The 23,977-nt window shown below is 46.4% G+C and overlaps 1 protein-coding gene across 3 annotated transcripts in view; it reads left to right on the forward strand.

Moving 5' to 3' along the window:
* The window catches only part of Hnrnpul1 (heterogeneous nuclear ribonucleoprotein U like 1), a 34,427-nt gene extending 12,129 nt beyond the window's left edge, over nucleotides 1-22,298 (forward strand). For all 3 annotated transcript variants that reach the window (XM_029479379.2, XM_021166021.3, XM_021166023.3), the window contains exons 6-15: nucleotides 839-938; nucleotides 2,889-3,001; nucleotides 9,036-9,302; nucleotides 10,460-10,582; nucleotides 10,682-10,810; nucleotides 16,565-16,733; nucleotides 17,266-17,556; nucleotides 18,633-18,922; nucleotides 20,499-20,690; nucleotides 21,129-22,298. In XM_029479379.2, the coding sequence (XP_029335239.1) occupies nucleotides 839-938; nucleotides 2,889-3,001; nucleotides 9,036-9,302; nucleotides 10,460-10,582; nucleotides 10,682-10,810; nucleotides 16,565-16,733; nucleotides 17,266-17,556; nucleotides 18,633-18,922; nucleotides 20,499-20,690; nucleotides 21,129-21,245 (1,791 nt within the window). In that variant the 3' untranslated portion in view covers nucleotides 21,246-22,298. The remainder of the gene's footprint in view (nucleotides 1-838; nucleotides 939-2,888; nucleotides 3,002-9,035; nucleotides 9,303-10,459; nucleotides 10,583-10,681; nucleotides 10,811-16,564; nucleotides 16,734-17,265; nucleotides 17,557-18,632; nucleotides 18,923-20,498; nucleotides 20,691-21,128) is intronic.
* The last annotated feature ends 1,679 nt before the right edge of the window (nucleotides 22,299-23,977 follow it).

Genomic DNA, 23,977 nt, shown 5'->3' on the forward strand with positions numbered 1-23,977 from the left:
AGTCAGTAGAATGTGGTATCTTCCTAAGGCTACAAACCAGTTCTAGTAGATATAGATAGCAGGTAGCCATCATGATGTAATTAGATCCCACAAAGTATGGAATTAAAAAGCAGACAGTGTCCTGTGCTGTGTCCCTATCCTTTCCATGTAAAGGAAGTTTTGGGGAGAGCGTGGCAACACAGGTGTTACGGATGCTTTCATTCCCCACTTTTGTCTCTTGCTGCTTCTGTTACTTTCTGTGGTGCTTCAACATTTTCCCATACTCTCACCTTAGTCTTGCCTCTTCCTTTTAATTTGTTTTGTGGTGGCCTGATTGTACCATAATGTACCTGGTTCCTTATTGATGGTTTTCTTCCTGGCTTTTATAAAAAGAATGCTGTGTTCAGTGTCCTTTTAAGCTTACATTTACATACATGAACCCTGGGGTGATCTAGAGGTACCAGGTTACAAAGCATGTGCACTTCAACTCTCATGTTTTTATGATGCTGTAGACCCAGCCTCAGGCCTGCTATGCAAGTGCTTGCTTCAGTGACAGTTTATTTCCCCTGCAGCAAATATTGAAACTGCAAAGGGGAGTTGTATATCTGTCTATCCATCCATCCTATCTAGGCAAGATCTCACTGGCCTAGGCTGCCCTCAGCCTCACTGTGTAACTTAAGCTGGCCTCAAATTGTGGCAATCTTCCTGTTGCTGCCTCCTCAGTGCTGAGATTAAGGGCATGGACCACCATTCCAGCTCTATCACTGTTAATTGCCTGATACACTTACTTCCTACATTGCCTCATAACCCACCAGCTTTAAGAGAATCCATCCTGAGCATTCTTGTGTTCTGTCGTCAGATCAATGAGGAAATCTCCGTGAAGCATCTTCCATCTACAGAGCCTGACCCCCACGTTGTCCGTATTGGCTGGTCCTTGGACTCTTGCAGCACTCAGCTAGGTAAGATGAGGTCAGCCAGGCAGTCCTCATTAGAGAGTGATAGCCCCTGACCCTGGATTCTCAGGACTCCTAAGCTGCTCTTCTCAGTATCGATTCAACACACACCTACTGGGGGGATGGGGGGGGCAGGTGCACCTGTTAATTTCGTGTTACTGCCTGGCTTTAGGCAGACTAAATTCAACTGAAACCTGTCGGAAACAACTCTTTTGGCGTTTTTCCCCCAGAGTTAATTCTTCAACGTTGTCTTTTACCAGAGAGTCCAAAATTCTCTTTGAGAACTGTTCCCTTTATTTGAAACCATTTCTACCCTCACACCATACTGAAATAAACTTGTAAGCCCTGCTCTTTATAATATGCTGTCTAGAGTAGAGCTTAGAGTGAAAGCGGAAGAAGCAGGGGCTGCCAGGCCCAGTGACCGGCTTTTGCACATTGCTTTTGGTTTTTATGCATGCTCAAAGGGGGTCATGTTGTGAACTTTTATGTACTCTGGTTTCTTTTAATATGTAATGGGCCAAATTTTGGAAATAAGTATGGTTTCTTGGCCAGTGCATAATTTTCCATTCTGTAGCAATTTCTTTTTTTTTTTTTTTTTTTTTCCTGTTGTAGGTGCTGGGAGTAGAGCCCAGGGCCTCACAAAAGCTAGGCAATTAGTTGCTCTGCCACTGACCACATCCCAACCCTATTGTATTTATTTAACAGGTTTCCTTTTGTGGCTTGTTTAAATTAATTTCATGGTTTTGCTTGAGTTCCTAGTCTTGTAATTACTTCACCGCTTTAGAAAATCCTTAAAAGTAGTATTGAGGTTAGTCCTCAGCACACACACAGAGTGATACAGCAGGTCAAAAGGCTGGTAAGGACAGGTGACGGCCCAGCCAGGAAGAGCACTTGGTACACAGGCCTGAGGAAGACCTGTGTCAGTAAAAATGGAAGAAGAGAACTAACTCTGCAAGGTTGTCATCCTCTCTGTACATGCCTACCCTCACAAAATAACTGCTACTTTTTATTTTTATATGTAGTAGCATTCTTTTAAGAATCATGGGTCCAGGGCAGCACTGGCTGTTGTTCTTCCAGAGGACCAAGGTTCAATTCCCAGCAACCACGTGTCAGCTCACAACTGTAATTCTAGTTTTAGGGGATCTGGTACCTTACAGTCATACATACAGGAAAAACACCAGAATCATTTGCATCCTTAAAACACACAACCAAAAAAGTGTTTGCTGTTCTTACAGAACACACAGGTTTGGTTCCCAGCCTCTGCACCAGGTAGCTCTCAAACACCTGTAACCTAGTGTTTGAGAGGATCTGGTGCCCGCCCTCCAGCTTCCAGGTACCTGTAACCAGAAGGCGCACATAAATTCAGGCAGGCACACGTACACATAGGTCAAAGTGTCTAAAAGTCTTTAAAAGAAGAGTTCAGGAATCCCAGCTCCTAGGGTGTGGAGGCAGAAAGATAAGAGTTTGAAGATAGACCTGGCTCTTTAATGAGTTTGACGCTACCTGGGGCAATGTGAGACCCAATCTCAACAAAATATAAAGAAAAAGAATCATAGATCAGAGCCAGGGGCAATGATAAATTCCTCAGTCCTAGCTGTAACCAAGGAGGTTGAGAATGTTAAGCCAGCCTGAGCATTCTGCAAGACCTAGTCTAAAAATACAGGCCATCTCATTTTATTTTTTTCTTAGTTTTGAAATACTAAATACTGTGGCCAGGCATGGTGTCATATACCTTTAATCCCAGTACTTGGGAGGCAGAGGCAGGTGGACTTCTGTTAGTTTGGGGCCTGCCTGGTCTACAAAGTGAGTTCCAGGCCAACAAGGGCTACACAGTGAGACTTGTCTCAAAACAACACAGTAAAGAAAATGACTTTGTCTTCAGATTTAAAGTATATGGCAGCTTGAAGGTGTTAAGTCAGTCCATCAAAGATTTAACCTGCCTGTGCCTTCCTTCAGGTGAAGAGCCTTTTTCCTATGGTTATGGAGGCACAGGGAAGAAGTCTACCAATAGCCGCTTTGAAAACTACGGAGACAAATTTGCTGAGAACGATGTGATTGGCTGCTTTGCGGTGAGTGCTGGCAGCCTGTGGGAATTGGCAGGCCAGGTGCCTGACTGTAGACTTTTTTAGGATACCTGTATCCTTTGTCTACATTCATTCAGCCACTATCTCCATGTGTTACTGTCTCTTCTATAGGTTGATAGTGTCTCCTCCAGAGTAGGGATCACTGATTCTGTGAGATTCTGCCATCCTTGTCATTATGCAGAACTGACTGATGGTATCATGAAGATTTGGGGACTTAAGTCTACACAACTCCCTCTGTCTGTGGTTACCACAATGACTTTTCTAATCAAACTTAGGAAACAACCACTGTGCTTTCAAAAGGCATTGTGTTAGCTTTTGGCCCCCATTGGCCACCTTATCTTCCAAACTATTTTTTTTTTAACCTGACCGTAGTTGAGCTGACATCCCATCGTGCACTGCCTTCTAGACTAGCAGAAGCCTAAGGTGGAGGGTGCCTGTGCTGCTGCATTAGTTCTGTACAACAGTGAGCAGCAATCACTGGCTCTGGGGCCGGACTTGCTGAGCTCAGTTCTTGCTCTGAAGCTCACAGCCCCAGACAACTTCCCTGTCAGTCTCCTTTATACTTCGCCCTTACCTCTTGTGTTCTCACCCTTTACAAGCACTTAGAATGTTAGGTGGCACGTCGTAGCACCCCTTCGTACAGTTAGTGTTGGTGATTACAATCAGCCATGCAGACTGTGTCATGAGGCCCCAGAGGAAGGAGCGGCCCAAAGGATTCATCCTCAGGCTCGTCTCTTCTGCCCCTACTTGTTCACATAACTCCTTTTTTAAAAGTTCCTTTTTTTTTTAACTTGGAAAATGACTTCAAACTTAGAGACACTGGGGGAGCAGCTCAGCTGATAGAGTGCTTGTTGCGTACACAGTGCCCTGGGTTTGGTCTATGTTGTCACATGAGACTGGCTACAGAGACAACTATAAGCCTAACTCTCAGAAAGTAGAGACAGGAGGGTCGGAACTTCAAGGACATTCTCGGTTACATAGTTTAAGATTAGCCTAGGCTATATGAAACTCAAAAAACAAATCAATAAAAATTTTTAAAAAGAGCCGGGCGTGGTGGCGCACGCCTTTAATCCCAGCACTCGGGAGGCAGAGGCAGGCGGATTTCTGAGTTCGAGGCCAGCCTGGTCTACAAAGTGAGTTCCAGGACAGCCAGAGCTACACAGAGAAACCCTGTCTCGAAAAACCACAAAAAAAAAAAAAAAAAAAAAAAATTTTTAAAAAGAAAGTAACAACACAAAGGATCCCACCAACCCCTCAATAAAACTTTAGAAAAATAAGAATAAAGAATCTTCAGTACCTTCACCACATTTGCTTTAAGTGTATGTGTGTGTGTGTTTCTTTTTTATATTTGACTCATTTAAGAGAAGACTGTATTATCTCCTATCCCTGATATTTCATATATATATGCCTACCATCTTAGAGTATGTTTATCATATGAGATTGGTACACCAATGCCATATGTGTAGCTGTCATCAACTCGCATTTAAGTATGTCAGTTGTCCTAGTAGTTGAGTTTTGATTCTGGAGCTGGCCAGGAATATGATGTTTTGTGTTGTCCTGTCTTGGTCTTATAGTCTGAAACAGATTCCTGGCCTTCCTGTGTATATTATGACCTTTGTATGTGTGAGTAAATGGGGCACTGGTCTGGAACTCATTTATGATGGGGGTGGGGGATGGGGGTGTATTTGTTTGTTTTAAGGCAGGGTCTAACACTGTCTGACCTAGAGCTTGCTATATAGACTAGGTGGCCTCTAAAAGATCCACCTGCCTCTACATCCCCATGTTTTTAATCCCAGGGATTAAAAGTGTCCACCACTGTACTTTGCTTCTAGTAAAACTTCTTTTTTAAATAAAAATTGCTTTGCTTATATTCTATAGTCTTGAAATCTTTTGGAGGAGTGTTAAGGCAGGGTTTCTCTGAATAGTCCTGGCTATCCTGGAACTCACTTTGTAGACAAGGCAGGCTTTAAATTCAAAGATCTGCCTGCCTCTGCCTTCCAGGAGCTGGGATTAAAGGCATGTGTCACTGCCTGGCTTTAGTCTTGAAATCTTACAGTTTTCCCATTTAATAGTATATCCTGACAAATTTTCAATGTCCATACAAGTGATATAGCACTAACTCAGAAGCATTTTTAAAATATTTATATAATTTAAAAAGAGAGACAAGGACTCTAAATCGAGTACCTAACTTTTACCTCCACCCATTGCAGCTGCACACAGGAGCCTCCTACTTGAGGGCTTCTGTATCTTAGTGTATCTTACGATCTTATTTGTAGGACTACAGTAGCCTAAAGATACATTTTGTTTTTTGATCGTTTGGGGCTTATTGTGTGTGTGTTGTCTGTAGTCATTGTGTTTTACAGCCATAGTCGGGGGAGCTTCCCTCATCTTCCTTCGTGGCCATCAGTGGATTCTGTGTGTTAAGGTTTATCAGCTGGCACACAGGTACCAGAGTACCCTCTGGAAGCTAGGCTTCCTGTTACACCCTGCCTTCACTATTGTTTGCTGGTAGACGTGGAGATAATACCAAAGGAAATACTGGCCATTTTTGCCACTTGTGGCCCTGCATGTGGACCCTCCCCCACAGGATCAGCTTTTGCTGTACTTACACGAACCCTTGAACATACATCTGCATTCTCAGGAACTGTATATGTAATATTTCTTTCTAAGATAACTTGTGGTTATAAGGTGGGTGTGGCAGATGGTAAGCATGTGCATGTGAGCATTTTTCTGTGTGTATATGTGTAGAAGCCAGAGACTGATGGTAGGTGTCTGTCTTCCTCGGTTGTGTTCCACTTTTTGTCTTGATTTTTTTTTTCTTTTTTTTTTTTTTTTTAAGGCAAGGGTTTCACTGTGTAGTCTAGGTTGTCCCTGCCTCTGTCTCCCAAGTACTGGAATTAAAAGCATATGCCAACAAACCTGCCAATCCACCTTACTTTTTTGAGACAGGTCAGTCTTTCATTGAACCTGGAACTCATCACTCGGGCAAAGCTAGGTGATCAGCAAGCTCTAGAGATCTTGCTGTCTCGTCCCCTGCTCTCAGAGGTTACAGGAGCATGCCATCACACCTGCTGCCCACCTGGGCCCAAGTATGCAAACTTCGGTCCTCGAACTTCATGGGTAGCACTTTACTTGCTAACTCGTCAGCTCTGTATTTTCAAATGCTGATGACTAGCCAACCAGAGGGTTGTACTTCCAAGAAGTTGAAGTTGATAGTGTAAAATTGGCTTGTATTCTGTGTCAGATTATTTCCATTTAGTTAAAAGATTTCAAGGGAGTTTTTGTTGCTTTTAACTGTTTTCAAGTTTTTGGTTTTTGGGGGTGTTTGTTTGTTTCGAGACAGGGTTTCTCTGTGTAGCCCTGGCTGTCCTGGAACTCACTTTATAGACCAGGCTGGCCTCGAACTCAGAAATCCCCCTGCCTCTGCCTCCCAAGTGCTGGGATTAAAGGAGTGCACCACCACACCCAGCATGGTTTTTTTGTTTTTTTAAGATTTGTCTTTTATGTGTATGAGTGGTCTCACATGAATGTATATGTGCACTGTGTATGTGCTTGGCATTCCCTCGAGGTCGGAAGAGTCACCTGGAACTGGAGTCACGGGAATTTGTAACATGCTGCATGGTTGCTGGGAACTGAGCCTGTGCTCTGCAAGAGCAGCAAGTACTCTTAACCCAGAATCCTCTTTCTGGGCCCAGGTTTATTTTATTTCATGTATATGATGAGTGTTTTGGCCTTTGTGTATATCTGTACATCTTGTGCATACATGTGGTGCCTATGGAGGCCAGAGGAGGGCATCGGATCCTCTGGAACTCAAGTTTGTAGCTGCCGTGTAAGTACAGGGGACTGAACCCAGGTCCTCTTGTTTTTCTTTTCTTTTCCTTTTTCTTTTTTTTTTTTTTTGTCTTGAGACAGGGTCTCACTACATAGCCCCAGCTCGCCTATGTAGACCAGTATGCCTCACACTCACAGAGATCTATCAGCTCTGCCTTCCCAGTGCTAGCATTAAAAGCTTATACACCACATCCAGTCTGGTTTTTGAGACATGATCTCAAGCTCACTTTGTAGCTGAAGATGACCTTACTTTCCTCTCCCTCTCAAGTACTGGAATTGCAGGTGTGAGCCACTATACCAGCAAGGAGCTTTCTCTTGAAAAGTTTACACACTCGTGGTTATGAACATGTCTTTTCCTGTGCATTTTTCTTTCCCTTAACATCCATACTTAAACTTGTAGTCAAACTTTTTGAATAAAATGTAGCTCTGCTTAAAGAAAGATTCCACATACGATTTCTTTTTATCAGAGGTTATCATAACTTTAAAGAGGGTTCATAGCAGGGGTTTGAAGGGGTATAAAAGTCAGTATCTGGGGAAACAACATATTTGTATAAGATCTCCTCAGCTGACAAAGAAAGGACCAAGTAGAGAGCAGATGGTGCATCTCAACAATAAGAGGTAGAGTTGGTGCAGCCTAGAGGACAGCAGAGGTGCTGCCCACAGCCTTGCCTTGCACAGAGGGCTGTGCAGGTGTACTTGTTAGCTGTGGGTGCTGCTCTCTTTATACTGTGGTGGGTCTTCTAATAAAGCTAGTGCCCAGGGCAGGTGACCCCTTAAGTACTCATTTCCATGCCAGAGCTCTACGTGGGAAGAAAATGGCAGATACTGTTCTCCGTGCAGAATTCTGTTGGGCTTGTGTTGGTGTGTTTGCTGAGTGTGGTCATTACCGGTGATGTCTAAGGTATTAACTGGCATGAAGGATGCTGATAGAGGACTGAGGAGCTCCTCAGAAAAAGACACCTCCAGCACTTCTTGAAGGGCAAACTTGGGTGTGTCAGCCTCAGAAAGGATTCTACACCGTGTACCTCTTGTCAGAAACTAGAACTTGTGCTCTGTTGAGGCTGCTGCCTCATCCTGAGTTTTGAAGCTTACCTATATTGCCCTCTTCACTACACCTACGGTGGTCTTTCTGGAACAGCTTTGGCCAGGCTCTGCTCCTCACTTTAAAACGAGTCAGTGCTCTGCTTCATTGCCAGCAATGGTCCTAAACTATCTGTAGTTTGAGGCTAACCTCAAACTTACAGAAATCCTTCTACCTCTGTCTCCCAAGTGCTGAGATTAAAGTTATGTACCACCACCATCTGGCCTTTTTTTTTTTTTTTCCATAGAGAAACAAGATAAAATAATTTGCTTTAGGTCATAAAATATGATCCACTATAACTTCAGAAGCTCAGTAAACAATTGAATGAATGAATCCTTGCATGCATGTCTGAGATTACTTTTCTCTTGCCTTTTGTGTGTCAAAGCATCTGACCTGTATTTTCTTACCACAAGGTTTGTGCATGTGGCTCATTTCCGTGTATTAGTCAGAGCCTAACTTAAACATTCCTTTTGAGAAACCCAGGAATATTTTTACTGAATTATAGTATTGAGATTCCTTGTTTGATTCTCCACTGACCCCTGAGTTCCATGGGTTCCATCGCGGCAGTCATGTGCCAGGAAGAGTGTGAGCACTCTAGAGTGTGTATTGAATAAACAAGAGGATACACTTGTTTGTATCCTCCTGTAGTCCTTGTACGGAGCTGTACTCGGCTGTTAAAAGTGCCTGCTCTGGCTTCTTCTATCTCTGTCTGTTCCCTGTCAGTTTTGGGGACAAGGCCAGATTACCTTCATCTTTACCTCAGCCTAAGCACAAGACTCAAAGATGTTACCAGCTTCCAGATCTTGAGTAAAAAAGGATTTAGGTAAAATGTTTCTGAGCTTTTCCTGCTGGCTACCTAACTTGTGTATATACCAAGAGAAAATGAATGCCTGGGGTTCAGAAAAATGGCCGTTTTACTCCCTGTATTGATTCTCACACTTGTGGCTCTTGGTGGCTTTAACTAAGTTTACAGTTAGTGTTTCTTAAGACAAGATTTCATGGGGCCTGGTCTGGTCTGAAATTCATGTTCCTTCTGCCTCAGCCTTCCAGAAACTGCTATTATGGACTCCACCGTCACACCAGCTTACCCTTGGCTTTCTCTCCTAGGACTTTGAATGTGGAAATGATGTGGAGCTTTCTTTTACCAAGAATGGCAAGTGGATGGGCATTGCCTTCCGAATCCAGAAAGAGGCCTTAGGGGGTCAGGCCCTTTATCCTCATGTCCTGGTGAAGAATTGTGCTGTGGAATTTAACTTTGGGCAGAGAGCGGAGCCCTACTGTTCTGTTCTCCCAGGGTTCACATTCATCCAGCACCTTCCCCTCAGTGAGCGGATACGGGGCACCATTGGACCAAAGAGCAAAGCAGAGTGTGAGGTAAGTGGGACCAGAGGGCCATTCGTTCCTCCAAAGCCACCCAAGGCCGAGAGGAAAGGAACAGCAGCTTGAGGAAACTTGGGTGTGCAGCTGCTTTTGAGTGTGAAGTTCCCAAGGAAAGTTACCACACTAGTCTTGGGCGAGGCCTGACTTGACTGTAGGGGAAAGAGTCTCATAGCAGTGCTGGACAGCAGTGCACTCTGCTCCCAGGGTTCTTGGAGGGGCTACAAGCATAGCAAGTGGCCTTTGGCTTCTGTAGCCAGGCCTTGAATTCATGGCAGCCCTACCCTGACCTTCCAGGTGATGTAATTATGACTTTTTTCTTAAGATATATTTTTCATAATAAACAGTTTGTGTTTGTTTCAGAAAATTAAGAAATATATATAATCTTAAGTTTCTAATAATTCTATGGGGATTTATGGAAATTTATCTGGAGATTTTGGAATTTATTATGTTTCTGACATTCTCTACCTATAATTGAGATCTCATGACAAGTAATTTGCTATCCTGTCCTTTTATAATTAACATGTCTGTGTCCCACTGCATGAAGACCTCCCTTTATACCTTTTTTGAGACAGTCTTATTATGTTACTCAGGTGGGCCTCAGACCCCCTAAAGTCCAGTTTTCTTAGTGCTTCAGCTCCCAGGTTCCTGGGACTATAGGTGTGCTCCTCCACATTTGACTTGTAATATTTTAAGGGTTAAAAAAAAAGTCACTCCCTTTGTTGTACATTTAGGTTACATATAGTGTTTGTTGGATTCTAAATATGATGATTAAGTGGAATTCATGACCTTGTGGGCACACCTCAGTTTCTGTTTTCAGACTCTTAAGACTGTACCATTTTTCATACTTGTCCATGGTTCAGTCCCAGGCCACAGGTTTCCCTTTGCCAGTGGCTGCTTGATCCTTCTATGACTGCTGTTGGTGGGACTTGACTAGGTGCTTGCCTATGCTAGACTGTAGACTCAGAATCTGACAAACCTTATTATGTCTTTGACTCCCAACAGCAACACTGAGATAGATGCTATTACTTCCATTTTTCCAGAGGCAACCAGGAGGTTCAGAGTCATCACCATGGGCACCATCAAGCCAGGGTGGTACTATGCCACATGCTGCTGCTGTTTCACAGCACCCCTTCCCTGTCCTATTCTTATAGATTCTGATGATGGTAGGCCTGCCTGCTGCTGGCAAGACCACGTGGGCCATCAAACACGCTGCCTCCAACCCTTCCAAGAAGTACAACATTCTGGGTACCAATGCCATCATGGATAAGATGCGGGTAAGGATGACCTGTAAGTTTAGCTGACTTACCTCCCAGCCTCTGGGTGCTATCCTGTACCTAAGGCTCCACTTACCTTTCATTCCCTCTCACCCACAGGTGATGGGCCTGCGAAGGCAGCGGAACTATGCTGGTCGCTGGGATGTCCTGATCCAGCAGGCCACTCAGTGCCTCAACCGTCTTATTCAGATCGCTGCCCGCAAGAAGCGAAACTATATCCTAGATCAGGTACTTGCAACCAACCAGTGGTCCTTGGCAGAGGGGTGGAAACGTAGTCACTGCATGGGGATTCCCCTCCAGCCCTTTTCTCATTTCTCCATCATGCTCTGTAGCAGCTGTGCTGGTCAAGCGTGCACCATTTGTGAGGATAGCAATAGACCCTTCTTGCCACTTTCTAAGCCCTATCTGGGTCATGACCCAGACCTACTGGCTCACTCATTTTTAGGCAGGAGTCACATAGCCAAATGAAAGAGGAATGGATTTCTTTATGTGTAGGTGTTTTGCCTACATATCAGTTTGCTGCATGTGTGCCTGATTCACAAAAACCAGAAGAGGGCATCAGATCTTTGGTACTGGAGTTAAACTTTTGTAAGCTGCCATGTATATGGGTTCTGGGAGTAGTCTTCTGGGAAAGCAGCTAGTACTTTTAACCACTGAGCTATTTCTCCAGTCTCAAGAACCAAAGATTTCTAAGTCTCACAGGCTTGAACCCCAACTCTACTACTTGCTAGTTATGCATTTGTGGACAGCCAACTTTATCATGTGAATGAATCTCAGCTTAAGGCCCCTCATACCTCCATAGGACCTAGTTCAGAACAGCTAGTGTGGATATCGTTACACACTGCAGAGTAAAGGTGCTCTAGCTTCTCTGGGCACATCCTTAGGAGTATGTGGCACATGTTTACATTTCAATTAGGGGTGGGGTTCGGTCAGTTTTGAATTGGAGTCAAAACACTATGTATGGTTTTCAGCCTTGTCAAAAGAAAGAGTGGGCTAAATAGAGCTTAGAATCGCTGTCACTGGTGAGTTCCATATGTTTGTTACCTACACAGCATTTTATTTGCATTTGTTGTGTAGGCTCCATTGAGTTGCAACAGAGTGTGTTTACTTGTCGTGGGTTCTCTGGTTCAGCCTTACATGCATGCTTTCTTAGGACCCTATAAGCATACAAATAAACCCTGTAAAGCCCCATCGGGTAACCTGGCTAAAGTGCTTTCTGTGTGTGGCACTGACGACTTGCTACCATGGCTTACAGCCTGATGAAAAGGGAGCTGGTAACTAGCATTGGTGGCTGGCTGAGTGGAAAGGAAGTCCCCAGGAAACATGTTGTCCTCACATGAATTAAAGATCCTGCACAGGCCAGTTGACGACAGTTTGTAAGCGCTCTGTGGTTTTCCTTTAGCTCGGCCCTGACAGTAAGGGGTCTACTACTCAGCCTTCTCTCTAGAGGTGCTTAGTTGGCTTCTTGTACTGGCAGTCAAGTCTAGGTCCTTACTTACGCTGGATAAGTATCCTCCCAATCAAGCTTTACATTCACTGCTCCCCAACTCACTCTGCCCTGCTCTCTTTGTTAGACCTTTTCAGAATTTTAGTCTGTCTGGACCCCACTGATGTTTATACCCTGAGGTTCCTCTTTTGGCCTCCCCAGAAAGAATTCCCTGTCTGTCCTTTACTCACATTGCTGCCCAAGTTAGCCCAACAGTAGAAGTCACAGTGAGAGCATGCCATGTGCCATTTCTGTCCTGCAGTTTAGGCAGGCACAAAGTAGAACTAATGCAGCCTTCTTAGCTGCTACATCCTTGTTTGGAGCTGGAGTTAGGCCTGAGTTGCACAGATTGCCTGTGGTCTCCAGCCTGCTGACCTTGCAGAAGGGATGCAGATCAGGCCATATGATCCAAACCAACCATAATGCAAAAGCTCCTGCCCTCCAAAGTAAAGAACACAGTCCTCTAGTTAACCCAAGGCTAGAGCCAGGAGCTGAAGCTCTAGGTCAGTGAGGCCAATAAAGAGGTTTTAAGCCAGTGGCTTTTCTTGTTTTAGCCAAAACTCCAAAAAGGTTGTTCCAGAAAATTTAATTATGAAAAATTCGTTGTATGAATGAATGTAGGCAAAGGTTTGGAGCACATCTTAATACTACCATTAGCCGTGGTTGTGAGGATTACATTGATAATGCATAGCTGTCTCGTGGGCAGGGTAGATCTTTGAAAGAGACTAGCACTGCATGCTGTGTCCCCACAGTCGCAGAATCTCAGCCCAGGTCATATTCCCTGTAGTTAGCTCTTCTGTACCTATTAAGTGTCAACCTCAGACATACCTGTCCTTGGAAGATAATTCATCTGTACTACCCTGCTGAGGCTGGGCAGCCAAGATTCTACCTTTGCCAGGACCTAGCCAGGCAACCCTAGAATGAGGTTTCTAGCCTGTCTTTAGGCTATCATAGGGATTCGAAACAGGGTGTTCAACAGGAACTGTGTGTTCTAAGAGACAACAAAGTTGCCCAAACCATCTGGAGCTGGAGGTTATAGTCTATAGGACCTAGGCCAGGAAGAGCATTAGTCAGTCAGTTGGCTGCATACAACTTTGCTTACTTGGCCTCACACTCAAAGCTTTGGTTCTGACTGAACATGATGGTGCATACCATGATGACAGCACTAAGGAGACAGAAGTAAGCTGAGTTCCAGGCCAGCCAGGAACTCAGACCCTGATTCAAAATAAAACAAAAAACTTTGGGTTCTAGTTCCATTCTCTTCCCTGTTGGCAGGTACTGCCGCCACCCCTCCTCTTCCTCCTTCTCTTCTTCCTCCTCTTCCTCTTCATCATCATCATTTTATTCCTGAAACAAACATAGGGCCAGAGTCGGGCCCGAAAGTAAATTGCCTCTTGTTAGCAGGCACTGGAGGGAATTTTCTTTCCCCCACCTCCACTGTCCCCAGAGCCTTAAGCCTGCTTCATTCCTGGCACTCAGACCAGTTCTCTTCCTTCCACTGGGATTCACCTCACTCAACCCAAAGCAAGTCTTCCCTGCCAGATGTGCTCCTCTGGGTCCCATCCAAGCTTCTCCTGCTGCCAGACTGGCCCTGTTGCATATGACAAGAAAGTGGACAGATCAGACAGTAGGCCTTTCAAAGAACTCAGAATGTCAGCAAAGGTGCATGTCTATGATCTATGTCTGCTGTGTCCTCAGTCTGTCCCACATAACACATAGCAAGACCATGTCTAAGAACCCCAGCCCTACCACCTTCCCTTCTGCTCACTCTCTGGGGTTGGAAGTAGTCTGCAGCCTGAGAACACAGGCTGCAGCCTTTCTCTTAGAGCTGACATCTTTAAGCATTGTGGAACTGAAGGAGCAGGAGCTGGGTGTTCAACCCATGTGTCTGGAAAAGCTGACTTCGCTGTCTCATTCTTGTCTCCTAGCAACAGCCACAGGACACCCCCCCACCAACCCCAGAGACCACAGAGTGTAGGGCTCGCCCCAGGGCTCTGACCTCATTGTGTTTGCTGTGGTAACAGTCACCAGCAGTTCATTCCCTTTCCTCCAGGAAAGCCAAGCATTTGCATGGCTCCTCTTTCCTTCCCCTAGCCCAGGAAGCAGCAGGGGAGATATACTCCAGACCTGGCTTCACAGAGAGTCAGTCCCACATCATCCCAGACAAAGGTCTGCACGTGTGAGTCCAGTCTTCTCTGACCTCATCCCTCTCCTCTTGTAATGCTGCAAAGATTGGTTTTTTTGCGAAGGTTACTTCTCTGTTCCTCATTGGAACATTGACAGAGCAGGTGTGCCATGGCAGATGACCAGAATGTGTTTCTCTGTGCCCTCGCAGGTTAGAGGAGTAAGAACAGGATCATTTGTGGGCACCAGACAGGATGGAATTTGTGGGCACCAGACAGGATGGACTAGCAAATAGGGCCATGGTCACCCTGATACTCACCATTCACTCTGGCTTTTGTGTCAAGGGGAAGCTTAACAGTTTTGCTGAAGGAAACCAAATGTTTGACTTTTAGGAAAGATACGGAAAGGTGCTAAGGACCCAGCTCTGCCCAGTAACTATATAACCTTTTTCTTGAAATCCTTTGTTACTCAAGGCCACACACAGTATGTAGATGTATGCCTTTCACCCCTTCTGCTGTGCTTCCTTCAGGAAATTCTGGGAGTAGGGAAAATGTTTAGCCTGACATGTGGGCTGAGCCAGGGAGCTAGTTTAGTACCAGAACAGCCACAGCCACACCCACAGCTTGGATCTCCCACTAGTCTATTATGGCACCCCAGTCTCTGCCATTCTAGATGGGGTCCATTGTGTCATATCTTCCTTGGGCTGAGTCTAGCCTAGTGTTTGCATTGAGAAGTCTCTCTTAGGATGCTGTTGGGCCTGCTGACCATATGTTGAGATCCACTCTGTGTGCTGGCTTCTTTCCTCACCTCAGGCCACAAAATCTCCATCTGCAAACCCTTAGCAGCCCCAGCAGCAGGAGGGTGATGTGATCTTCATCTCTCGGATGCAGCTTGAGGCTCAGACTAATTAGGGGGCTTGTCTACAGATGCTAAATAGCACAGCTGATATTCCATCACAGAGCTTCTCCCCCAAAGTCTGTGTTCTTTCTGCCCTGCCTCTCTTGTCTTTCGATTTGGAAGATCTCTGCAGCTTAACCGTTCACTTTGGTCTGGGTAGCTTCAAGTCAACATCATGGAATAGATATCTACAGCACCCCACCCAATGACAACCATTGTCGACAGTGGCTCCAGTTTGTTTAGTGCTGGAAGTGAGTGTGCGCCCAGAGCTTTAGTTCACTTAAACTTATGCAGTCTTCAAAGTAGTGGCCGTGAGGCTTTAATACTGTTTGCCCTCACAGGGCTTGAAGTGCAGTAAATCCACAGTGAGTTGGTTTTACGAGTAACAACAGGCGGAAGCTCTGACATAGAACCTTGTTCTGCCAAGCTACGCCCCTTTTCAGGGCGTTTCCTGCCTCAGAGCTACCGCTCAGACTTTGTCTTACTTTGTGTTCATCCTCCCATCTCATCCTACCCAGCCTGGCACAGGACTTGATTGGCACATGGGGTGTTGGTCAGGGATGTTATTGCTGTTCTCAGTCATTACATGTATTCTGCCAGCAACTGCCCGGGAGGCAGCTGACTACTGCCGCAAAGAAGAAAAACAAAGCTACACTTTGGAAAAGAACAGGCTGTCACCTTGTCAGTCTCCCTGGGTAGACTTGTGGGTAAGACCAGTGTTTCAGAGGACCAGGGGAGAAGATCTAACATTAATGGAAGCCGTTTGCACAATTGTCAGGACTGCTGAGTTCTGTTCTTTCCACTGATTGACTATTTAGAAGGAAAAAAACACAGGCAGAGCATGGTGGCATACATCTTTAATCTGAGCAACTCCCGAGGCAAAGGCTGGTGATTGTCTGTGAGTTCAAGGCTAGCCTGGTCTTCATAGTTCCAGGATAGCCAGGGCTACATGTCTCAAAAAATTTTTAAATAAGGTTTAGAACTGTAATCTTGGCGCTGAGGCTGAAGCAAGAGAATCATGAGTTCAGGAGATACTGTGCAGTAGAATTCTCTTCATATTAAGCAAAACATAACTACTTGTACCAGTGCCTATGTGAACTACGGTACATTATCTCTGGGACGTATGACTGATGCTAGGTGGTTGGCAAGACTCTTCCCTTAAGCTTTATACCTTGTACAGTGCATATTTTACTACAAACACATAATCCTTTGAGATCAGGGGAAAGGATTTCTAAACTACAGTGCCAGTAACAAATAGGATTAACAGAAAGCCCAGTTATTGGGAGCCAACCTCTTTGTGTTTCCTAAGTCTCTTCATTTGCTGAGATGGACATGAGTTCAGAAAGTGAAAAAGAGCTATTTCCTGAGTCTGTGCTGGGAGGATTCGTATTTTACCTTTCTGATGGTTTCCCTGCACAATGCCCTGCAAGAGAGACGGCTCTGAGTATCCAATCTCTGCCTCTTACCTACCTCAGACCAATGTTTATGGGTCAGCCCAGAGACGGAAAATGAGACCGTTTGAAGGCTTCCAGCGGAAGGCTATTGTAATCTGTCCAACTGATGAGGACCTCAAAGACCGCACGGTAAAGCGAACGGACGAAGAAGGGAAGGATGTCCCAGATCACGCAGTCTTAGAAATGAAAGGTAGGAAGTGAGTGGTTGGGGGCCATTTTAACAGCATCCTCAAGACAAAGATCTCTCCACTTTGGCCCTTCTCAGCTCCTTGTGATTCCTTTGTGGTCTGGTCTTTGTTTCTATTTTGTGTCTCCCGTTACGCACATATGAGGGAACAGGCTTCTAGCTGGGGAAGGACTTTGAGGCTGGATGGGGATGAGTGCCATGAGAGAAAGTGTGTGTAGAACCCAAGCTGAAAGACCTACACCATCTCCCACCTCTGGCCCCAGCACTTGGGCAAGCCTCAGTTTGCTCCACCATGGGAGGAGATGGGGTGTAGCTTCATTGCCTCTGAAGCACCTTGAGGTGAGGCTGGAGAGACCTGAATTCCTCTCTGGGGAAGAGTCTCTGTTAGCCCCTGCCAGTGTTCACACCAAGCAGTTGGGGTCCCATCTTAATCTCATTCCTTCAGCCTTCCTACTCTAGTGAACCAATATTTTGAGGTGAAGAGAACCAGACATCAGGAGGTGCTGACCTGCTGTCCTTTTTTACTTCCTCCTAGCCAACTTCACTTTGCCTGATGTTGGGGACTTCCTGGATGAGGTTCTGTTCATTGAGCTCCAGCGGGAGGAAGCAGACAAGCTGGTGAGGCAATACAACGAGGAAGGCCGGAAGGCCGGCCCGCCCCCTGAAAAGCGCTTTGACAACAGAGGTGGAGGCTTCCGAGGCCGTGGGGGTGGCGGCGGTTTCCAGCGTTATGACAACCGAGGCCCTCCTGGAGGCAACCGAGGAGGCTTCCAGAACCGGGGAGGTGGTGGTGGCAGCGGTGGTGGAGGAGGCAACTACCGAGGAGGTGAGACATTTACCTTCTCCAGCCTTGTGTTTTGAGGCCAGGCTGTGGGAACCAGTTGATGGGAGTTACTACTCTGCAGCCTTGGGCCTTCCCACTGCCTGGTCTCCCAACCGCACTGAAGCCTTTGCCCATTTGCACATGGCAGTGCTCTCTTTGTTGGTCTTTCCCTATCTGACCGTACACTCTGAGGAATCTTGGGATCTATCTGTAGATCTCACAATGGCAAATATTAGAACTGCTTTTTGTTCAAAAACAAATGAAGAAACAAGCTTAGAGCAATTAATTTGCCCATGATCACAGAGCTAAATTGAGCTGGGAGTCCACTGAGCTAAAATCTAAATTCTTAATAAATGGTATGGTATCTGAAGTAAAGTGTGATCATAAATTAACAAATGTGGGACCAGAGACGTCTCCCATCAGTTAAAAGCACTAGTTGCTCCTCCAGAGGGTTCGGGTTTAGTTCTCAGCAACCACACTGAGCTGCTTACAGGTGCCTGTAACTCTAGCTCTACTGTGTGCAATCCCTTCATACACATGCCAAATAAAAATATGTCTTTCAAACACATCTTCAAAACTATGTATCGGACATGTTCTAGACCCTTCAGTGACCAAGGATGTTGTGACCTCATGACACCAAATTAACAACCTTCATGTAGATAAGCAACTCAGGAAGGGTCTCTGTGGAGCCTGCTTTTGGTTTGATGAGGGTACAGATTCAAGAAACAGTTGTACAGTGGCTCAAGAGAGGCCACTTGGCCCAACCTGTTGGGACTATAATCTGACTAGCTTGCAGCTGTTTACTGCTGCTTAGCATTGTTCCTGAACACCTTTCTAATTTGTTGAACAGTTACATAGAGCTGATCACATCTAACATCTGTGCCTTGCCTGCTCACGGGCCACTGGAAGGCACAGACCTGTCTGCAGTGACTCTAGGTGCTGTGTCAGGGCAAGAACAAGGAAGTGTGCCGAGGGCCTGGGGGAAGCATGGATGCAGCACCTGCCTTTGCTTGCTTTATTGACCTCAGTCTTGGTCACAGCCAGCCATGCTGAGTCCTCTTATGGATTTTCTAATGTAGGTTTCAACCGCAGCGGAGGTGGTGGCTACAACCAAAACCGCTGGGGTAATAACAACCGGGATAACAACAACTCCAACAACCGAGGCAGCTATAACCGGGCTCCTCAGCAACAGCCACCACCACAACAGCCACCGCCACCACAACCACCACCACAGCAACCACCGCCACCACCTAGCTATAGCCCTGCTCGGAACCCTCCGGGAGCCAGCAGCTACAACAAAAACAGCAACATCCCTGGCTCTAGCGCCAATACCAGCACCCCTACAGTGAGCAGCTACAGCCCTCCACAGGTGAGGCCATGTGTATGTTTGTACACGTATGCACTTGTGTTGAAGAGGAGGCAGGTCTGAGGTATCCACGGTTCTGCGGCGCTCTTCCCTCCAGCCTGTCCTTTTTTTCCCTTGCAGCTGCTGTTCAGCTGTGTCAAACATAGAAATGGCTAGATTCTCCCTCTTCCCCAAAGGTGGAGGTAGCTGCAAGCATTGGCTCCCATCAGCAAGATCATGTCTTATAGACCAATGGCCTCATTGGTCTATAAGAAAGCACTCCACTGAGTTACCTTTTGCCCATCATGGGAGGCCAGGGTCCAAAGGTAGATAAGTAAGGACCTTGTCCCTTAATAGCTCCAGACCCTGTTCTATTTCTTAGGAAGCCAGTGCCTGGGTTCTGGTGAACTGAAGCCATCTCTTTTATTTCACAGCCATCTGAGTACCCATTACATGCCAGGGAGCAGCTGCGAACACTTGCCAGGAGCAGATGAGTGCTCCTAGATGCCACCCAGCCAGCACATTTCCTAGAATGAGAGTTTGGCAAGACTTAAGTTCAGAGCTAGCTCCAATAGAACCTGACTTTGACCTGGGACAGTCAGCTTGACCCTTCTGGTTCTTGTTTCCACATAAAAGACTGAAACATTACTAGGAATCCCTTGTGAAGTTTCTGTGAGGTGATGGGGACTGTAGCTTAATGAAGCCTCTGGAACTGGGCAGACCTGGGTTATTCATTCTAATAGTGTGACCTTGGCCCAACAACCTCGCTTAGATTTTTCTTTTTAGAGTTCATTATTTTTTTTATTTACTTTATGTGTGTGTGTGTGTGTGTGTTTATATGTGTTTGTATGTGCCCCACCTGTGTGCAGTGCCTGCAGAGGTCAAAAGAGGATATTGGGTTCCTTGAAACTAGAGTTATAGACAGTTGAGTTACTGTGTAGATGCTAGGAACTGAACCTGGAGCCTCTGTAAGAGCAGCCAGAACTCGCTTATGTATGTATGTATGTATGTATGTATGTATGTATGTATGTATGTATGTACTGTCGCTGTCTTCAGACACACCAGAAGGGGGCATCAGATCCCATTACAGATGGTTGTGAGCCACCATGTGGTTGCTGGCATGTGAACTCAGGACCTCTGGAAGAGCAGTCAGTGCTCTTAACCCCTGAGCATCTCTGCAGCCCCAGCTTCAGCTTCCATCTCTGTAAAATGGAGCTAGTGAAGATGCCAGGCTTGCTGGTGAGATGGAATGGGTTACTGATCCACTCTGCAGGGAAGGCTCCTAGCATCTTGTCACCACTGCTTTTCTCAGCAGCTCTCACAGTGGCCATTTGCCACCATTTCCTGAGTGCCCAGCACTTTGTACATGCAAGCTTACTGAACTACCAAGGCACACCAAGAGCGAGACCGGGCTGACATTGTTTGTAGACTGTGAAGCAGGTCTTTGAACTGCCTTGTGTGCTGCTGCTCTCGGGTTTCAGCCTAGGGTCAGCTGCTTCCCCCTTGCACTTTAGAACAGACTTGCCTCCATCCAGGAACCTGTGTGCATACCAATGTGTGCTGTCTGCCTCATGGAGCGTTTGTCTCTCTTTCTACTCAGCCGAGTTACAGCCAGCCACCCTACAACCAAGGAGGCTACACCCAGGGCTACACAGCCCCACCACCTCCACCTCCGCCACCACCTGCCTACAACTATGGGAGCTATGGCCCCTACAATCCTGCCCCCTATACACCACCACCACCCCCGACTGCCCAGACCTACCCTCAGCCCAGCTATAACCAGTATCAGCAGGTGAGTGCAAGATGGGCCTTCTGGTAAGGCTTCTGGGAGCATCCTTGGGTGTGCATTCAGATTTGGGTTCCTGCCTGTTTCTGAAATACGGGCAGCTGCTTGTCTCAGGCTTTTGATAAACTGGTCTTTAATGGCCGATGTGTAGCCCTGGCCCCCAGTGCAGCAAACCTACCTAGCTAAGCTAGGCCTCCAACGTAGCCAAGGGGTGCCAAGTTCTATTCCAAGATGGTGCTGGGGCTGCCACACCTGAAAAGGACAGCCAGCAAGCCACAAGACCAGGACTGCTTTCCCATTTATGTGACATCAAGTCACCCCTTACCTTTCCAAAGCATTTTGGTTTCTGTCAAAGAACCCGTGTGATGAGGGTGGACCACAAAAGGAGAGAAGGGACAGTCTGGAGTGCAAGAGATAACTTGATATTCTTGTTCTCTCCCCCAGTATGCCCAGCAGTGGAGCCAGTACTATCAGAACCAGAGCCAGTGGCCGCCATACTACGGGAACTACGACTATGGAGGCTACTCGGGCAGCACACAGGGGGGCACAAGCACACAGTAGCCAGTGCTGGAGCCTTCAGAGGCTCGTGCCGGCTGCTTCTAATAGCACCTGCCTTGGCCCCTTTTTCCCCCTCTGAGTCCTGTGGTGCTGGGGACAGAGTTATCCCAGGGCTGCCTCTCTCTAGCCCACTTTTTCCAGAGGAGCTTCTCTCTTCATACAGGCCAGGCATTTTTTGGATTCAAACAGGCAACAGTGACCTTTTCTTTTATCTTTGTCCCTCCACTTCCCCCTACCCCTGCCTTTTTAACTAAAGAAGCCTCTCCCTTGTGAGGCCACAGTGACCGGGGAGGGTCCTTGCCTGTCTGCCCCTCCCTACTCTGCTTTTTAGCCCCTTGGCTTCCCAGACTCTCATGCAGTTGGTTGTAAATTCTTCCAGGAGCTGTTTTTCTGTCTACTTTTCAGGATTTAAAAAAAAAAAAAAATTTCAAAAACTTTAAAAAAAAAAGTTTAAGAAGCAAATTGCAGAGGGAGGAAGCAGTGACTTTTTTTGGTAATTATGCTTTTTTTTTTTAATTTTTAGAATTTGTCTGTTTTTACTGTGGGTCAGCCATTGATACTTCATCAAATAACCATTTCTTTGCTGAGTTCAGGTAACCGAGGAAGAGCCACACCCTCGAAACAAACAACAAAATCACCTTTAACCTAACTTTTTATATGATGTCTCAGTTCCCCGTAACTTTGCACACAAGCGTCTGTTCAGTTGGATTGTAACTGCTTTTTGTACTTGGAGAGAGTGTGACTATTGAACTTGAAACCTTTTACTCCAGGAGTCTTGGTAGTTTCTGGTGGGCTTAAGCGGGTGAGAGGGTGAAGGGAAGGTGGGGGTGGGGCCAGCTTCCCTTTAGACCCTAAAGTTCCTCCACCACCACCACCTCCATTGCTCTTCCAGGTGCCAGACCTCCAACGTTTTACAGTGGTCCTTTTAATTACTCTCACTTCCCCTTTACCCGAATGTTCTAACCGGACCTTACCAAGCCGCACTTACTACTCGATGTTTTACCCTGTTTTGTTTTGTTTTCTTTCAATAAATGACATGGCACCTCTTATCAGGAAGGAAGCAGGGTTGAAACCCTGAAGTGTTACTGCAGTTGGCCTTTAATTGGGATGGGAGCCTTTGAAGGGGAAATGCCTCGACTATTTATTTAAACAAAGTGGGTCTGTACTTCACATAACCCAGATGCTCCTCGTGCAGGGACAGACAGGTGAGAGCTGTAAGAATGGGACCATGCTGGCTCAGGCCCCTCTCCGGGTGTGTTGCCCAACCATACTCCTAAGGTCCAGCCTGGATGCTGCTCTCAGGGTGGCCCTGTACTGCCACCTGTGCAAATGTTGGCTGCCTGCTCTGTTCCTTACCTATCATCCTGAACAGTTCTAGGGATGTGAGCACAGCAGAGATGATCCTAGCCCCTCTTCTTGGAGTTCCTCCTCAAGGGAATACAAATTTGTAACCAGTTACAGTGCCAAGCGTTTAGAGAGACCCTGAAGTAATAGGCAGGGCTTTCTGGAGAAGAGGAAAATGCAGGGTGAGCTGTGGGGTGGGACTCTAGCCCACTGTCCTTCCTAGCTTCATTTCTCCTGTGCAAGCTGTGCTCCCTTGTAGGAACTAGGGAGCCTTTGAAGAGCCACAACCTATCAAAAGAAGCTGGGGGTGGTGACAAGAGCCTGTATCCAAAGGTATGCATACCACTTACAGTGTACCAGGATCTAGGTGCAACATGGCCAGACACCAGGAGGGAGTAGATGCAAGGCTGAGGGGGGACCATGTCGGTGCCCAAAAGATACTTGTCACTGGGCGGTGGCATACGCCTTTAATCCGAGCACTTGAGAGGCAGAGACAGGCGGATTTCTGAGTTCTAGGACAGCCAGGGCTATACAGAGAATCCCTGTCTGGAGGGGGGAAAAAAGACACTTGTCAAGTTGCTCTAGGAGAAGGTAAGGAGGGGTCCTTGTCCCTAGCCTGGGAAGTCCTGCTCTTGGCATATGTGTGTTGGGCAGTATCGCCCTCTGCTGGCCATTCCTGGTGATGCAGCTGAGTTTTTACCAGGCCATTCCCCAAATGTCCAGAGTGCTTACCAAGTTCTAACTCTTCCAAACCTGTTTCAAGATTAATGCACCACCTTCCTCGTTGTGATCTCCAGTTCCTTTCCTTGGTTCCCTACCCCAAACCCTATGGGCTCCAAACACCTCATAGGGCTATGAAGCCCTGTATGATCTGATACGAAGCCTCCAATAGTCCTTTTTTTTTTTTTTTTTTTTTTCTGTTTTGGTTTTTTGGAGTCTGGGTTCTCTGGCTGCTGTGGAACTCGCTCTGTAGACCTGGCTGGCCTTGAACTCAGAAATCTGCCTGTCTCTGCCTCCCAAGTGCTAGGATCAAAGGTGTGCACCACCACTGCCCAGCTTCCAATAATCTTTTATTTTTTGCTTTCTTGAGAAAGACTTGCCATGTAACCCTGGCTGGCCTTGTTAAAGGCAAGTCTTGCAAGTCAAACCCTCAGTGATATCCCTGCCTCTGTCTCCTGAGTGCTGTCTGCCCTGACCATAGTAAACAGTTAACAGCACCCAGAAGTACCTTTGTCAGCAAAACTGCCTGAAGTACTTCCTAACTCCTGCCCATGCCTTTCAGGTCTCATCTGGGGGCTTTATCCCTGCCAGAAAGCCTCTGACCCTGCCTGTGGTGAGCAGGTCCCTCCCCTTTCCACAGCGAATTCCCACAGCTCATCCCTCATATCTGC

The sequence above is a fragment of the Mus caroli genome, unplaced genomic scaffold (genome assembly GCF_978045245.1).
Source record: "Mus caroli unplaced genomic scaffold, Mus_caroli_1 scaffold_8, whole genome shotgun sequence".
Taxonomy (NCBI): Eukaryota; Metazoa; Chordata; class Mammalia; order Rodentia; family Muridae; genus Mus; species Mus caroli.